Genomic DNA, 16676 nt, shown 5'->3' with positions numbered 1-16676 from the left:
TCAGGTCATGATCTCATGGTTCGTGGGTTTGAGCTCTGCGTCGGGCTCTGTGCTGGGATTGTCTCCCTCTCTCTGCCCCTCCCTCTCTCAAAATAAATAAATAAACTTACAAAAAAAGAGAGTACAGTTCTAAGTACATTCACCGTGGTATGCAACCATCATGGCCATCTATCTCCAGAACTTTTTCATCTTCCCAAACTGAAACACATTGACCCCTAACTCCCCATTCCTCCCTCCTTCCAGCCCCTGGCAACAAACTTTCTACTATCTGTCTCCATGAACTTGACTCGGTGTGGGCTTTTCTTGTCCTCCCGCTACCAGCACCACACTGGCTGTTTTCCAGGGGTCTCTCTGGCCCTAATCTGGAATTCCTCTCCCGACATTCACCTCAGCTCTGCCCCTGCCCACCTGGACGTCTCCACCTCCCTCTCCTCCCTTCTCAGGCCCAGCAGGTGCTCCAGATCCTGCCCTGACACTGCTCTGGAGAAGACCACCCCATCTAACGGTTTTCTCTTGTTTCTCACCCAAGTTGACCTTTCTATACTATTTGATGCTTCTGGCCGCTGTCCCTCCTCTTGCTGTGAAGTTCTCTTTTCTCCCAACTCCCAAAAGAAAAGTGGAAGAACACAGGCCTTGGAACCCTGAGAGATCTGGGTTCAGATTCTAACACTGGTGATTATTGGTTTGGACTCTGGGCATGTCATTCCCTATCATAGAATCTCAGTATCCTATCTCTAAAACAGGACAAATCATACAGATCTCAAAGGGTTGTTCTGAGGGTCAAATGAGCTAATGTGTATAATGCCAGTACTGAGCCTGGTAGAGTGTGGGGGTCCTTTTGGCTCCTTTACTGGATACTGACCCCTCCCACATGTGCCTGAAAATAAGGGTTCCCTGAGGCTCTTTGTTTTCTTCTCTTGCTCTGGTCCTCATCCATCTATGAATTTAAATATCATTTTTTATCTCTAGTCTGACTGCTCCTCTCTTCTGAGTTTCACATCTCCAATTTCTGGATGCCCCTTGTGGGTGCCTCCTGTCTTGGGTGACCACCACTTCCCCCCCTGGTGCCCAGGTCTGGAAGCTCTGAGTTGTTTCGGACTTTTCCCACTTACTCTCCCCTTCCACAGGTAGGCAGTCACCCAGTCCTTTATTTGCCCTCTGAAATGCCACTCAGACTTCCCTCTTTTCCAGGGTTCCAGGCTCCTTTTTCTTTTTCTTTTTTTTTTTTTAAGTAGGCTTCACCCCCACCACGGAGCCCAGTGTGGGATTTGAACTCACAACCCTGAGATCAAGATCTGAGCTGAGATCAAGAGTCGGATGCTTAGCCGACTGAGCCACACAGGCACCCTGTGGTTCCAGCCTTCATTAACGCTCCCTTGGATGGTGGCAGTGATGTCTCAAAGATCTTCTGGGCTACCTGCCATTCATTCCTCCTTATTTCAATGTAGGACCAGCCCCAAGATGTTCAACCTCTCGAAAACTCCCCACCGCCTTTAGAACATTCCCCACTGCCTTTAGAACATTGGCGTGCCTGGGTGGCTCAGTCCGTAGAGGATGTGACTCTTGATCTTGGGGTTATGAGTCTGAGCCCCACATTGGGCATAAGGTTTACTTAAAAGAAAAAAAAAATACCCAATATAGCCTTCTAGGCTGTCAATGGTCCTATCACCTAGACTCTCTGCTTTTTGCTGCATCTGTTTAGTGAAGTATTCCAAAGCAAATACAGCTATCACATCACTCTTAAATATTTTAGTATGCATCTTTAAAAAATAATTTTCTTATATAATCATACCATCATCATAGCTAACAAAATTATTTTTTTCATGTCTAATTCTCAGTCCATGTTCAAACTCCCCCAGTTGTTCTCAAAATGTCTTTCACAGTTCATTTGTTCAAAGATTTAATCAAAGACCAAGCGTTATACTTGGTTGTTATCCATCTAAAGTTTCTCAATCTTAACTTCAGACCACTGTCCTGTCCATTTTTCACCACATCCTTCCTGAACCCTTTGAGCTAGCCAACCCCAGCCTGCCCTGGGCTTTTAAAAATATTCCTTTTTTATACTTGGCTCTTTCCTGGTCCCTGGAACTGAGAGCTTGTTTCTTTATTCTCTAAGGTCATCTCAGAGAGTACCACCCACCTTTGTGATAAGAAGTCTGAAATCTCTTCTTTCTCTTTCTCCTCTGGGGGAGAGATACCACCTGCCCCTCCCTCTGAGCTTGTCCACCTACCACCAGGGGTTTCTGTCTCTGCCTATTACAGTGTGGACTTGGCTCTGTCTGTTGATCGAGGTCAGTGCCACTGTCTTCCTTCCCTTGTCCGCCCTCTCCATCTCCTGTGCATAGCACATGCCTGGCATCTAGTGGCAGCACAATAAACAGATGAATACTTTTTCCAGCATCTTCTCTCCTCTTCCGCTGCCTGCCTACTGTGGTAACTGGGGAGCAAGGTTCAGAATGGGCTTGGTGTGCCTTGCTGGAAGGTTGTGATTCTGTTAACTGGTTCTCAGCCCAGCCCAGATCTCTTTCCTTTGGCTGTTAACAGTTTCTTTCCTTCTTTGTGTACACATACTAAGACTCAGGAAGTGGTTCTTAAGTCAGGACCAGAAGAACCTCGGGCGTGGGGCCCAGGCTTGGGGGAGCCTGGAGTCATGGCTGGTTCTGTCCTTGGAGGTTCACACAGCTCCTCCTGGGGTCCACTATGGCACACAATGGAGGGAGGCAGCTTGAGCCCCTTCCAGCCCTCATCTGGCTTTGACCCCTGGGATATGAAGTGCTGCCTGTGGTATGGGATGGGAGATCCATAAGATAGATGCCATGCCTGCTTTAGTGTCCTCCCCCAGGCCTCCACCCGATAAGAAGCTCATCAGGGAGTGGGGGTGGTGGGAGCACAGACCTTGTCAACCCACCCCCAGAGGGAGGAACCAGACTCTGGCGCGTCATGATTGACTGGCTTCTTCCCGTGCTCAGCCCACTACTCCGGAGCCCCAGAATATGGAGAAAGGGACTAACAGAAGGGGGACCGGAATACCCACTCTAGAATGTTGGGGGACTCCCAGGATGTGAGGCCAGGGACTTTCTGGAAGTGTTTATTCTGACCCCACCCGATCCAAGGGATCTAACAGCGCCCTCTGCCGACTCGGGGATGGGGATGGGGGCTTCAATAGAGATGGAGCCAGAGGAAGGTGGGCTCCGGGTGCAGGATGAAGCGGCCTCTTGAAGACCATTCCGTCACCTTGCCTCAGCTCGGTTGCTCGGTCCGGGCGCTCAGAGTGTAACTCCGGGCCGCTCACGCCTGCTTGGCTTGCACACGCTTCCTCCGCTTCCCTGAACCAGAGAGAATCTGGCGCCGCTCGGTCCCGCTCTCCCAGTCCGAGGTGGTATGGGGACGGGGACGCCAGAAGGGCCCCAGGCACCCCGAGGTCCTGCCCTCGGTGGCCTCCCCTCTCGGGGGTGGGCGCCGTCTTCTGGGTAGGGGCCACGTGGCCTTGGCCGGGCGGGGGGCTCGGCCCTCCCCTCGCCGGCCGGGTGACTCAGGCCGCAGCTGTTACCGCGTCACATGAGGGAGGCAGGCGGCCACTGGGCGGGGGAGGTGGCGGGGGAGGGGGCTGTGGCTGGAGGCCGGGGCGGGGCCGCGCGGCGGGCGGGGCCGCAGCCGGGGGCGCCGCTAGAGAGCCCCTGAGCCGCGGCGGGAGAGGAGCGCATACCGTCGGGGAGCCCAGGTGAGGCCTCGGGGCCCACGGCCAGCCTCGGCTCCGGGTGGGTGGTCGCTGGCAGCTCCCTTCTCCGGGGCTCGGCCCGGCCCCCCGGAGATCCGCCGTGCTCCCGGGCGCGCCCGAGGCCCTACAAACTTTGCAACTTTGAAAAGTTCCAGAGGCCCAGGCGGGGTGCGGTGGCGAGCTGGTCGCGCTTCTGTTTTGGGGGTGGTCAAGGAGCAGGGGAAGGCGGCTGGGGGTCGCGCTTGGCCGAGGACCATTGTTTTAGGGACTGGCGGGGTGGGGAGGGGGTGTTGGGCGCCGGGGGGCTGGCGGGCCGAGGGTGGGCGTCGGGCTCCGGCCTCTGTCGGCGCCCTGGGATCTTGCCCCGGGGCCCGGGAGGCTGCGGGGCAGGTCCGGGCTTCGCTGCGGTCGCCCCCACCCCTCTCCAGCCTGGAAGAAGAGGGGGCTGGGAGACGTGGATCCGACCGCGGGTTTCCGGGTGGGAGGGGCCGGGAAAGGGGGCCGAGCAGGGAAGGCCTCGAGGGCCGGCGGGGAGCTTTGCAACCGAGGTCCCCTACCTCGGCCGGTTCTGATCCCCCTGCCCTCCCCTCTGCCCCAGGCCCGGCAGCCATGGCGGTAGAAGGAGGAATGAAATGTGTCAAGTTCTTGCTCTACGTTCTTCTGCTGGCCTTCTGCGTGAGTGGGATGGGGGATGATCGGGGCGCGCTGGCAGGGTGTGGGGAGACCGGGATCCGGAGTGGTGAGGGCTGGGGGGCCACGAATGAAGGCAGCTGGAGACCAGATGTGGAAGGAGAGCCCGGGAAACGGGCCGAAGACAGCAGGGCCACCCCACCCCCTCCAGCTTTCAGGGACCTCTGAGGCTAGTTTGGACCAAGAATGGACTGCGTGGGTGCGTAGCACCCTCCCCCTCGCCCCTTCTGGCCCTTCCTGTCTGGTGACCCAACCAACCACTTGTGATACCGGGCAATGGGGCAACCAGCCAACGGCCGGCCTGATGCTATCGCCTTGGGGCTTCCCCCTCCTCCCCACCCTTCTCCCCTACCCCCTCATTCCTTTCCATTCCCTCATCCCTCTCACCGCTTCGGGGTGGGGAAGGGCTCAGCCGGCCACAATTTGCTCCTGCCCTGGGGTCCTGGCTTGAGAGACTGCTCTATGTCCAGGGAGGAGCTCACCACTCTTACCTCTTTTCCTTCTCCCTTCTCCTCCTTGGCCTTGTGGGCCTGAGGAACCTTAGTCACAGCTGAGGAGGAGGGGGTGGCCATTGGAAGATAGTGAGATGGCAATTCTGGGAGCCCTAGAGGCCCACAGGAAGCACCACTCTAGGTTAGAAATATGTGCCCTGGGGTCAAGGCTTTCTGGGAACTCCTCTTTCGGCCTTTGATCAAACTGTGGGGCAAATATGGGTCATCCCACACCATATTCTCCCAGGTGTGAGAATCTGTCTCTCTGGGATGGGACTAAGTCTGTGTCCTGGGTGCAGCTGCTGCCCTCTGTCACGGAGGTCTGCTAGGTCGTGGGTCTGGCCTAACCCTGACCTGCCCTCCTCGCAGGCCTGTGCAGTGGGATTGATCGCCGTGGGTGTAGGGGCCCAGCTGGTCCTGAGGCAGACCATTGTCCAGGGGGCCACTCCTGGCTCCCTGTTGCCTGTGGTCATCATCGCAGTGGGTGCCTTCCTCTTCCTGGTGGCCTTCGTGGGCTGCTGTGGGGCCTGCAAGGAGAACTACTGTCTTATGGTCACGGTGAGCACAGTGGGGGCCAGCATGGGTGTCTGGGACTGCTGGGAGGGCACTTCTACTGTGGGGGCTTAGGAGGTGGGTGAGGAAAACCTTTATGAAGGAGCTAGAGGCTGGCTGGGCCACAGCAGGCCGCTCTCACCAAGACTCCAAACCTGACCCTTGCCCATTGTGCCTGCAGTTTGCCATCTTCCTGTCTCTTATCATGCTGGTGGAGGTGGCTGTAGCCATTGCTGGCTATGTGTTTAGAGACAAGGTAAGCAGGGAAAAGGGGAGGGCCCTGCCTCAGAGGTCTGGCTGCTCTGGGACCCGTTTGCCTTAGTTTGACCTCAACAATGCTCCTTCCAATTCCCAGGTGATGTCAGAATTTAATAAGGACTTCCGGCAGCAGATGCAGAATTATCCAAAAAACAACCACACGGTTTCGATTGTGGACAGGATGCAGGAAGATGTGAGTGAGGTTTCTGGGAGCAGGGGTAGTGGGGGAAGAAGATTCTCATCTTCATATTGAAGGTGGATGTTCACGCAATAACCTTCTGCCTGGTATTTCTCCTCTCGTGCAGTTTAAATGCTGCGGGGCAGCTAACTACACAGACTGGGAGAGCATCCCTCTCATGTCCAAGGCCCGAGTCCCGGACTCCTGCTGCGTCAATGTCACACAGGGCTGTGGGATTTCTTTCAAGGTGAAGGAGATCCACGAAGAGGTAAGGGGGAAGTTGAGAGAACAGGGGACTTGGGAAACCTGGGAAATGTTTCAAGAGTTGAGAGGGACCAGGGATGGAGGTGGAGAGGGTCGGGGTTTTGGGATGGGGAGGGTCGGTATCTGGGAATGCCCAGATTCCCAGAGGCAGGGTGAAAGATACAGAGCGTGCAGATCAAAGGACCCAGGAGGTGGGTGGGAAATTTCTGATTGTGTTCTTGCCTTGTGTGGCTACTACCCTTCAGGGCTGTGTGGAGAAGATTGGGGGCTGGCTGAGGAGCAATGTGCTGGTGGTGGCTGCAGCAGCCTTGGGCATTGCCTTTGTGGAGGTGAGAGGCATCTTTTGGACTCATTCTGGGGCATCTGAGCAGTAGGGGCAGTGGGAAGAGGTGCTGAGGAGGTACTGGCCTGGAGATGAGGGCCCTGGTTGTGTTTGGGGTCTCTTGGGTGGGTCTGGGATACTTTGCCTTTCTGACTCTTCTCCACCCCTCTATCTTTGCTTTTAGGTACTGGGAATTATCTTTGCGTGCTGCCTCGTGAAGAGCATCCGAAGTGGCTATGAGGTGATGTAGGGGTCTGGTCGCTTCAGCCCCCTCATCTAAGGGAGTGGGGTAGCACACTCCAGGTTTTTCAATTAAACTGATTATTTTTTCAGACTGAAAAAAAGTCTCAGTTTGTCTTGAAGAATGATACTTTATCCTTTCCCTCTCTTCCACCGTGTTCCTGTCCTGTGGGACCTTGTATTTGCACCTTGGGCAAGAAAGGCTAATTTTAGGGGGCAGGGGGAGGGATGTTTTGGTTTTGGAAAGGCGGGTTTTGCTGAAGGCGTTAGTGGGGCTAGCAGTGGAAGGGGGATCTGGAGGCTGTGGCCCATTGTCCTCCCTGTCTCCTAGCCATGTGCTGCAATGTTCATGAAGCCAACTCCTTCAAAAGTCAGGGGGTTCCCCACAAAGGTTCTGTCTGGGAGAGGCCAGCCCAGATTTACCATGGACATCTTTTCCCTGGCCTTCTGCCCACCTCTGAGGGCCCAGCAACTCCCTCCCCAACAAAGGGCACCTGGCTCCTTTCAGGCTGGTGACAAGTTGCTATGACACCTTTGTGGCCAGTATCCATCTTTCTGGACTTAGATAATAGAAGACAACCGAAGTGGGTATTGCCTTTTTTCCCCAATGGAAACCACCCAGCCTGGCCCTGACCCCTCCTCACCACCTTCTGTCCCTCCCAAGAAAAGCAGGTAAAGGCCATTTGCACTCCCAACACTGAGCTGCAACTTGACTCCTTGTAGAAAATACATGTCCAATAGTGCCATCTGGTGGCCATTCTTCCATGTGCTTCAAAGAGCACCTAGTCACAAGCCAGTTCCCTTAGCCTCTGTCCCCCTTCCCGCTAGTTGCTAGTTGTTTTGCAGGCATTAAACAGGCCAGAGACCCTGGGCATTAAATCAGCCTAGGGGCGAGCACTTAAATGGGGTCAGTCCCCCAGTGGGCAACTCCATTTCTGCCCACTTCTGGTGCTTTTTTTAAAATTTTTTTTTTCAACGTTTTTTATTTATTTTTGGGACAGAGAGAGACAGAGCATGAACAGGGGAGGGGCAGAGAGAGAGGGAGACACAGAATCGGAAACAGGCTCCAGGCTCCGAGCCATCAGCCCAGAGCCCGACGCGGGGCTCGAACTCACGGACCGCGAGATCGTGACCTGGCTGAAGTCGGACGCTTAACCGACTGCGCCACCCAGGCGCCCCCCCGGTGCTTTTTTTTTTTTTAACAATACACATTTATTCAGTACTTATTTTGTACCAGTACCAGGCAGTACCTGGGTGGGGACTGAAACAATCTTTTGCTGGAAGGCTGGATTCAGCAGACTGCCTGGGCAGGCTTGGGAATGACCCAGGTGAGCACAGCATCCACCAGGCTGGCTGGCAAGTAGGAGGCCGGCAGCCAGAGCAGCTTGGCATCCCAGCCTGGGCTGTAACGGGTTCTGGGGTGACGAGCAGTCAGGGCATGCTCCAGGCACCTGCTCACCTTGGTCAGGTCTGGGTCACAGATCAGGCTCATGATGCGCCGCTGCATTTTAAAGTCTGCAGTCCAGGAGGTGGTTGTAATCAGTGTCCCTGTCCCACCCCAGCCTATCTCAGGCCCTGTCTTCTGGGTTCCTGGAACTGGTCCCCAGCAGAGGTGAGATGGATCCTTAGTCCCCTCCCCAGTTTGGCGAGTGGGCAGGTTCCACATGGCCTGGATGTTCTTTGGCATCTCATTCTCCCTCACCTCCTCTCTGCCCACCTCCTCCCAGCAGGCTGGTGTAGGATGGGCCCTTCTGGCACTTTCATTTCCCTTCGTACGACCCTGTGTGGGCCCAGATACTCACACTTGGTAAGGAAGGCCTCCCCGTAGTGGGCCTGTGTGTCAGGAGGTAGCCGTGCCCAGCACTCCTGCAGCGTGTTCTCCAAACTCTCCAGGTTTGTCACAGGGGTTTGGAAGAAGCCAGGCTCCACAATGGAGACTCGGACACCAAAAGGAGCCACATCCCGCCTGGATGGGAGTAGACCGGAGGTTTTTGGGTTCTTGCTCTATAGGAAAGGGATCTTCTGAGACATGGGTATGGGGGCTAAAATGGGGAAGTTATCACAGGCCAGGGACAGGGGTCCTGATGGTAAAGGAGATCCCTGCTGTCCTGGGATGGGGACAAGTGGGACAGGTATTTTTGAGGTTTCCTTTGTATTCTATGATCTAGAGTGCGGGGGGGGGGGGGGGGGGTCAGTAAACTTCTTAAAGGGCCAGGCAGTAAATACTTTTGGCATCGCAGACATAAAAATTAATGATAATCATGTAGGTACTTTTTTTATTTTTACATTTTTTTAAATGTCTGTATTTGAGGGGGGAGGGAGGGGCAGAGAGAGATGGAGACAGAATCTGAAGCAGGCTCCTGATTCTGAGCTGTCAGCACAGAGTCTGACGTGGGGTGCAAACCCACAAGCTGTGAGATCATGACCTCAGCTGAAGTTGGATCCTTAACTGAGCCATCCAGGTGCCCTGGTACTTTAAAAGGTGTTTATTTTTGAGGGAGAGAGATAGAGTGTGAGTGGAGGAGGGGCAGAGAAGAGGGAAACAGAGGATATGAAGCAGGCTCTACTTCGATAGCACAGAGCCTGACACAGGGCTCAAACTCACGAACCTGGAGATCATGACCTGAGCTGAAGTCGGAAGCTTAACTGACAGCCACCCAGGTGCCCTCAGATAGGTACTTCTATAATCACTTACAGTGTAACCATTTAAAAATGTAAATACCATTATTAGCTTGTAGGCTACTGACCAGATTTGGCTTAAGAACCAGTTTACCAACTCCTGAGCTAGAAGAACCCCTTTCCCTAGGTCCCAGAACACAGCATGGAATCTTGAGTGCTGGACATGAAGGGAGTAGATTGGTGTTTGCTGCGGAGACTGCAGGGATACATCCAACTCCCTTGACATGGATGCAGAAATCCAAGTATAAAGTCTGTGTTCCATGATGCTGAGTGGAAAATGAAAAGACCCAAGGATAGGGAACGCCTGCGTGGCTCAGTCGCTTATGTGGTAGATTCTTCATTTCGGCTCAGGTCATGATCTCAGTCGGGAGATCGAGCCCTGCCTGCATCGAAAGCTCTGTGCTGGGCATGGAGTCTGCTTAAGATTCTCCCTCTCTCTTTGCCCCTTTTCCACTTGTGCACGCACATGCATGCTCTCTCTTAAAAAAAACAAAAAACAACCCCCCCCCCCCGCAAAGGTATATAATTTAAATTCACTGCTGAGTGAAGGTGATGAAGGCAGGCTTCCTACAGAAGATAGGCTGGCTGGGGGGTACTTGTACTGATCAGAATTCAGGCTCTGGTCTCATGTGGTACTTGTCAAGTCTCCTTTGTGCTCTCAAGGGACTTTGGACATTATTGCTTAAAGATGAGGGATGGGAGAATGTAGTGACCAGGCAAGCAGACTTGGGGGCAAGTCCCCGCATTTCTACTAACTAGTTGTGTGGTCTTGGGTAATAACTTGGGTAAGTTATATTACCCTGAGGATATCAATACCTAATCCCTTATAAGGTTGCTGGAAGAAATGAGAAAATGTTCCACAAAGGTACTAGCTCATCACAAGTAACAGTTATTAATAATAATACTAATAATGACAGCAGGCTTCTTGGGGCATTTTCTACAAGCCAGTCTCTGTTGGGGCCTTCCATGTACCTCATTCCACTCACAACACCCATGAGGCAGGTCTTCTCATTTTGATTTAACAGGTAGGGAATAAACTGGGGGAAAAGAGAAGTAACCTATCAAGGTCACAAAGCACCCATGAGAGACGGCTGGCGTCTGAAGCCACAAAGCTAAGCCCTCAGCTGTCTCCTCTTCAGTATCGCACTCTGCAGTGTTTTAGTCATCTCTGCCGGGCAGCCCAGGGCTCTGCACCCCTTACCTCAGGCTGTCAGAGAAGGCCTCCAGGCCAAACTTGGAGACACAGTAGCCCCCACCATTGGCTGCCAGGCGACCCAGAACACTGGTGATGTTGACCACCCGGCCCCTGGCCTGCTGGAGCAGGGGGAGCAGGGCAAGGGTGACCCCAATGGGACCCAGCGTATTCACACTCAGCACCCGATGGAAATCATCTCGTGTGAGCCACGGCGTGGGCCCAATGATACCAGCCACACCAGCATTATTCACCAGACCAAAAAGCCCTGTGGAGAGATGAAACAGATCCCGTCGGGTAGGTAAGGCGTTCCAACACTCTCTCCTGATCACTCCTCCTTCCCCACGCAGTTTTTCTTGCTTCCCGCCGCCCCTGTGACTGAGCACCCTGCACCACGAGCCCTGTGGCCCCACTGCTACTCACCTGCTTCACCAACATGTGTTTCCACCCACTTGGCTGCCCGCTGGACACTCTGGGGCTCAGTGACATCAAGCAGGGTGGTGTGGAGGCGAGAGGAGGCCACGCGCTGTAGGTCCTCTGCCCCTGAGGGGGTCAGGCAGCTGGCCAGGACTCGGAAGCCTCTCTGGTCCAGTCTCAGTGCCAGAAGCCGCCCGAAGCCTGAGTCACAGCCGGTGATGAAGATGAAAGCATCGCTGGCGGGCAGGCTCTGTCGGTCCCTGAACAACCACAGCGCTGCCCAGACCAAGACTCCCAGCAGCAGAGGCAGCCACATGGCCAGAGCCCAAGTGACCTGCAGGTGGCAGCCGAGACTGGGCAGGAAAACTTGTCTAGTTTACTCTGGCTCTTAAACTCTTGCCCCTAATATCCTCCCCTCCCTCACTGGAAGTCTGGTCTGAGCATATTGAGAAATTATCTGCTGGGCGGGTAATTAGCAAACTATGGCTCATCTAAGCGAAGCAAAGATTGAGGCAGACCCTATATTTGTTGCTAACTTAACTAAAATCAGATTAGCGGGGTCCTGTGTGCAGGCCTGCTGCACGGGAGCAGAGGGATCTGGTTCGCAGTCACCTCTCCCGCTAAGCCAGGGACATCTAAATTCTCTAAATGTAAACTGGGCCTTATTTTTTGAAACACATGGGGCAAAGAGCCCCACATTTTAGTCCTGGTGGCCCTAAACTTACTGTGGGATGCTGAGTATCTCACCTGTTTTCTATTTTACCAGTGGGGCCAACACCCACCGTGGTCCACCTGGGAATTGTGGAGGGTCAGAGGGGATAATGTGTGAGGAAACACATGAAAAGCTTTGACTTATCAATACATGCAACACCTGGATACTCCTCTCATAGCACCCAGCTCCCAGTGCCCTGCTTACCTCCTCTGGGGAAAGCTAGCAGGTAGGTGCCCCAAATCCTTCTTTTCCTTTGTTCGAGAGGCTTTGCTCCCAGTCTTCCCAGGTTTCCACACTAGCTACAGCTAATGCCAATGTCTGCAGTGGGCGGACTGGGTGTCAGGGTTTTAAGTGGATGTGGGTGAGGGGAGGGGCTGGGAGGAGGAGCCAGGGAAGCTGGAGCCTGGCAATTGAAGCCAAGGCTTGGCACAGGCCAGGTGTGCCCCGGCCCCCTTCTTGGCTGGCTTTACCAGCTGGGGGTACCTGACCACCTGTGTCATGGGCTCCCAGGAAGAGGGCTATGTCAAGGATGGCAGCTACCCCTCTCTGTTGGTGACCTTGGACCTGACACTCCTCCTCCTTCCAAGCCCTGAAGTGCCCCCATGACCAAGAATTAATCTCCAACCTGGTCCGGACTCATGACACCGCTTAGCACCAGGCTGGGAGAGGCCACAAGCACGTGGAGAGGCAGAGAGCCAGAGCCAGCACCAGGCCTGCTCCCTGTCCTATTTCTCCTCTGCAAGAAACTGAAGTCCTGTGTTAGGAAGCTTGGGGCAGGGCACCCAGACCTTCTCTGGGGAGGTGCGGGAAACTTCTACCCTCTAGGTACCCAACATACACCTGCACCAGGCCCAAAGAGGAAAAGAGGGGTGAGATAGTAAGAGGAAGCTAGTTCCACCCTCTAGCCAAAGGGTACCTGTAGCTTAGGGAGACAGTCTTTGAATCTTCCACTCCTACCCACCATGCTGGCCTAGTAGCTCTTTGAAACATACCACAGAGAAATGGAGGCTTGTGTTTTATTCTTGTCTCCTGCACCCCCCTGGGGGAGATAGGAGGGGCGGGGCAGAGGAAAGGGAAGAGGGGCTAGGAGGGGGCAGACTGCAGCTGCCCTTTGTACACGTATTCCAGTGCGGTGGCAATAGTTCGCATGTCCAGCTCGATGCTCCGAGCCCAGTTCTCCACATCCCCGATTTCCTGGGAAGGGGAGGAGGTGGGAGGTGGGGAATCAGGGTGGGTAGAACGTAGCTCTAAGGAGACAGACAGGGGCACTTTCCGTCCATCCCCTAGAAAGGGCTTTGCTTGGATCCACCAGCTATTTTCATCTCTCTAGCTTTTCTGACACTGGGGCCATACATGGCATTTCTGGGACCAGCCCCACTTCTTTTTTAACCTGAGGCCTAAGGTGACCTGACTGGAGGCATTTAACGGGGGCCTAGGATGGGGCCAGTGATGTAGGGAGTGTGGCCCACCTTGAGTGCCTGATTGAAGTTCTCCACCATCCCGATCCACTGGCCTGTTTGCTTGGCAAACTGGGCAGCCTGGACCTGTAGGGTCTTCACCTCATGATCCAGCTTTCTCTGGTTCATGTAGGCCTGGGCCACACTAGAGGTTGGAAGAGAGACGAGATCAACTCACCCGGCTGGTGGGGAGTGGTCTCTAGGACTAATATTCCACTGCAAGAGCCAGAGGTCAGCCAGGAGTCAGGCTGGGGAAAACCTCATGATTTTGGCCATTCTTGGATGTGATGCAAATGACTACTGTACATGCAAATGGACCAGCTTCTTCCTCCCACTCCCAGGATTCCCAGGAAAGCCTAGCTGGGAGCTGACTAGAAACTTGCCATCTCCTACCCCCCCCCAAAGGAATTCCTGAAGCTGGGTGGGAGAAGGGAGGATTCCCTGAGGAAGAAGCTGAGAGGGTAAAGGGGGTGCAGAGAAGCTGGGAAAATCCAGCAGCAGGGACACATCTGGCAGTGATTGGAAGCCATGGGTCTGTGCAAGAAGTTGGGAAGGGAAATTGGGCCCCTCCCTGACTCTGGGATGGGATGGGAGAGCGGCTCCCCTCCCCAGGAACTCAGGGTCAAGAGAAGATATCCCAGGGGCTGCCTCTTGGCTCTCAAGTCTCTCTCCCAACCCTTCTCTTTTCGCCCACACAGATGAACGAACACACACACATAATCTCTCTCTCTCCCTTCCTTCTTTCTGCTCTAGGCAGTAGTTTTTCTTTTCTCCTCAACCAAGGTTGGCTGTACTTACCATTAATACCATGAGGTTGGTACCTCCAACTCTCTGCCCTGTTCCCCCTTCCCCCAATCTCACAATAACTGTTCTCTCTTACTGGCTAGGGAGTCTTTTCACTCACCATCCCAAAGCTCTAGGTCAGCTGGGAGACTCCGCATCCGGTATCCACCCCCCACTGGAATCTGTGGGGGCTGGAGGGGGCAACGGGTTGGGGTGGGTGGAAAGAGTGGGAAGGACACCTGACAGGGGCTGAGATAGACTGAGCCTTTGTTTTCCTTTCCAGGGAATGAGAGGACCCGTGGGCAGAACACAAAACCCTTTCTAATCTGGCTTTGGCTTAGCTGTCCTCTAAGCTGAAAGAGGGGTGGCCCCTAGCAAAGGAAGAGCATAGGGAGAAGCCTGGGCCAGTCTCACAGCAGAGCCCGAGAGGCGCCAATGTGGGAGGAAGGAAAGGGGGAAGACCCTGTCCTTTTTCTTTGGGAGACAGCTTGGCCATAGTAGGGGGTAGTGTAGGAGCTGAAACAGTAATAGCGGGCTCCCAATGCTTCAAGAGATTCCCCTGGGAGTTCCTAAAATGCCAGTTTTTCCTATTGACCTCCTACTTTCACACTGAGTGAAGGGAGAGGTCTGGAGGGGAGAGATCAAAGGCCCCAACCACTGCCTTCTTGTCCCTTAATCTTCCCCAGAGATGAGTAATGAAGATGACAGTCCCTGCATGGCTCACTTGGGTGACTCAGTCTCTGGATTCACAGCCAAGCTATTCTACTTGCCCTGCCATGGGAGACATCATACTGCCCCTTTTCTTCCGACAGATAGCCTATCGCATCATCGTTTTGCAGCACTCTTCTGGGTCACTCAGGGTCAAGAGACAATATTCTTTGCTCCTTCCCAAGTTTTTGGTTGTTACTGGCATTCTCATATAGGGCTGGCACAGGGGGTGGTCTCTGGAGACCGGGAAGGAAGGGAAGAGACAGCCTGGCTCTGCTACAGCTCCTGGCATAGGTTCTGCCCTCACCCTCACTGGCTGTGCCACCTCTTTCCTGCCAGCTGCTCCCCAGGCCTGCCAGAGGGTGGGAGGTAGAGAAGGAGAGGGTGGCAAGTTGTGGTAAAGGAGGGTGCTCTCCCTCCTGCTGAAGCGACAGCTGGACTTGGAGGAGTGAAGGGAAGTGGGCAGATGGCATCGAGTTGTGAGCACCAGGGAAGTTATTAGGGGGAGGGGGAAATCTGGCTGCCTCTTCAACCACTGCTGCTGCTCCTCCTTGTGCAACGTTAGGGGTCAGAGCTGACTCAAGCCTTTCTCTATAAAGTTAAGCTGGGTGACAGGAATGGAGGGAATGAAATGGAACATCTCATCCCCTCAACAGCAATCTGAGGGCTAGACGTTGCCAGTGCCTAAATTTGGGGGGCGGGGGGTGCTGGTGGTTGATGGGAAGAGGTTCATACCCCACATTGAGGTGATCCACCAAAGCTTCTGTCAGGCAGGTCGCTGCAGTGATAGCCTCTCGCCTCCTCTTCTCTGGGGGTGGGGGGAAAAGGGATTGGAGTGGAGACTTGGTTTTTTGAAGCGTGGTGCTGAAGGTTCACCACCCATTAATTACTATTCCGCTAGTTGCGGGAACATCTCAGCTAATCTCACAGCGCCAGAGCTGAAAAGGACCTTGCAAAACATAAAGGAAGCCTTTTCATTTTATTTCATTATTTAAAAAAAAAAATTTATTAGAAAACTTTTTTTCTAGGCCTTTTCATTTTAGAGGTGAGTTAACTGGTACCCTGGGAGGGGAAGCGACTCACCCTGGAACGCTAACGAGTCAGTGGCAGCGCCCAGGACTCCAGACCCTCGGGCACTATTTTCCCACAGTCTTGGCTTGAGGGTTGGTAACTCCCGGATTCCCAGGCCAGATTCAGGAAACAAGGGCCCCACCCCTATTTCGGTGGTTTCAGGCCTCTAAGAGTCCCGGCTCAGTCGGGTCCTAGCACCCCCCTGCCTTCAGGAGCGTCCCTTGCCACTTTCAGGACGCGAGGCTCCCTGGGCCAATCGGCACCGCGTTCCACGCGCAGGGGCGGGACCAGGATGCGGGAAGACAGAGCGTGGGGGGCGTGGCCCAGAGGAGGCCGCAGTGTTGCCGAGGGGCCACAGCCCATTGGCAAGGGAACCGAATTTCCAAAAAAGCGCCCCCACCCCCTCCCCGACGCCCATGCCCACTAGCCCGCGCCCTTCCCTGGATCTGGGCCGTTACTCGAGGTCCAGGCTCCGGCTGAGGCTAGGCCGCGGCGGGAGAGAAAACGGCGGACGGGGACGTTCTGCTCACCCTGCAGCTCCTTGCGTTCGTTCTGCTTGGCTTGGTGTTCTTTCAGCAGGCGAGACAGCATGATCGCGGCGCGCTGGGGGCTGGGCGCGCCCGGCCCTCTCCGACTGCGGGAGCTGGAACTGGTGCCTCGGCTCCCGAGGGGCCCGGGTCACGTGACCGCAGTATCACGTGAGCCCTGGACCGCCCCCTTCTGAGACCTAGGGTAGAGGACACAGAAGATCTTGGCTGGGAACGGAGGGACTTGTAGAGGGTTGGGGGTAAGCGAGCTTTTGTCTTTATTGGGCGCTCCCTTTTTGGTCAGTGTTGGAAGAAATTTTCTCCAGTACCCATATTACAGAGCTCGTTTTGGACATCTTTGGATCTCAAGGCTCCCGGGAGGGTTGGTACTGCCAGGATATCCATCCTTGTTCCGTA

General features: G+C 54.5%; 3 protein-coding genes across 5 annotated transcripts; 1 reads left to right on the top strand and 2 right to left on the bottom strand.

Annotated features, from left to right (window-relative positions):
- Nucleotides 1-3620: 3620 nt before the first annotated feature.
- Nucleotides 3621-6817, top strand: CD63 (CD63 molecule). Of its 2 annotated transcripts, XM_023256248.2 has the most exons (8): nt 3621-3721; nt 4317-4393; nt 5269-5457; nt 5633-5707; nt 5807-5902; nt 6015-6155; nt 6397-6480; nt 6658-6817. In XM_023256248.2, the coding sequence occupies exons 2-8, from the start codon at nt 4328-4330 to the stop codon at nt 6721-6723; spliced, it is 717 nt and encodes a 238-aa protein (XP_023112016.1). In that variant the 5' UTR covers nt 3621-3721; nt 4317-4327; the 3' UTR covers nt 6724-6817.
- A 1083-nt stretch (nt 6818-7900) lies between these two features.
- RDH5 (retinol dehydrogenase 5) lies at nt 7901-12566 on the bottom strand. Of its 2 annotated transcripts, none has more exons than XM_019835050.2 (5): nt 11918-12566; nt 11008-11354; nt 10594-10852; nt 8516-8679; nt 7901-8228 (listed from the first exon to the last, which is right to left on the bottom strand). In XM_019835050.2, exons 2-5 carry the CDS (start codon nt 11315-11317, stop codon nt 8005-8007), a joined length of 957 nt encoding a protein of 318 aa, XP_019690609.1. In that variant the 5' UTR covers nt 11318-11354; nt 11918-12566; the 3' UTR covers nt 7901-8004. The 2 variants fall into 2 exon arrangements, with proteins under 2 accessions (XP_019690609.1, XP_006933853.1); XM_006933791.4 differs by having other exon boundaries at nt 11008-11335.
- A 149-nt stretch (nt 12567-12715) lies between these two features.
- BLOC1S1 (biogenesis of lysosomal organelles complex 1 subunit 1) lies at nt 12716-16427 on the bottom strand. Its single transcript, XM_003988854.6, has 4 exons — nt 16263-16427; nt 15397-15469; nt 13183-13315; nt 12716-12907 (listed from the first exon to the last, which is right to left on the bottom strand). The coding sequence occupies exons 1-4, from the start codon at nt 16321-16323 to the stop codon at nt 12797-12799; spliced, it is 378 nt and encodes a 125-aa protein (XP_003988903.1). The 5' UTR covers nt 16324-16427; the 3' UTR covers nt 12716-12796.
- Between the last annotated feature and the right edge of the window lie 249 nt (nt 16428-16676).

This window comes from Felis catus, chromosome B4, assembly GCF_018350175.1.
Source record: "Felis catus isolate Fca126 chromosome B4, F.catus_Fca126_mat1.0, whole genome shotgun sequence".
Taxonomy (NCBI): Eukaryota; Metazoa; Chordata; class Mammalia; order Carnivora; family Felidae; genus Felis; species Felis catus.
Note: the sequence above shows the minus strand (reverse complement) of the source record. Positions and strands in the feature narration are given on the sequence as shown.

Excerpts from the sequence above, each read along its gene's own strand:
- CD63 (XM_023256248.2), top strand. The coding sequence starts at position 4,328 with ATGGCGGTAGAAGGAGGAATGAAATGTGTCAAGTTCTTGCTCTACGTT. Across the intron at positions 5,903-6,014 it reads TGGACAGGATGCAGGAAGAT|TTTAAATGCTGCGGGGCAGC; the intron begins GTGAGTGAGGTT and ends CCTCTCGTGCAG. Across the intron at positions 6,481-6,657 it reads TGGGCATTGCCTTTGTGGAG|GTACTGGGAATTATCTTTGC; the intron begins GTGAGAGGCATC and ends CTTTGCTTTTAG.
- RDH5 (XM_019835050.2), bottom strand. The coding sequence starts at position 11,317 with ATGTGGCTGCCTCTGCTGCTGGGAGTCTTGGTCTGGGCAGCGCTGTGG. Across the intron at positions 10,853-11,007 it reads AACACATGTTGGTGAAGCAG|GGCTTTTTGGTCTGGTGAAT; the intron begins GTGAGTAGCAGT and ends ATCTCTCCACAG. Across the intron at positions 8,229-8,515 it reads GGAGGCCTTCCTTACCAAGT|ACTTTAAAATGCAGCGGCGC; the intron begins GTGAGTATCTGG and ends CCTGGACTGCAG.
- BLOC1S1 (XM_003988854.6), bottom strand. The coding sequence starts at position 16,323 with ATGCTGTCTCGCCTGCTGAAAGAACACCAAGCCAAGCAGAACGAACGC. Across the intron at positions 13,316-15,396 it reads GTGGATCACCTCAATGTGGG|TGTGGCCCAGGCCTACATGA; the intron begins GTATGAACCTCT and ends TCCAACCTCTAG. Across the intron at positions 12,908-13,182 it reads ACTTCAATCAGGCACTCAAG|GAAATCGGGGATGTGGAGAA; the intron begins GTGGGCCACACT and ends TCCCCTTCCCAG.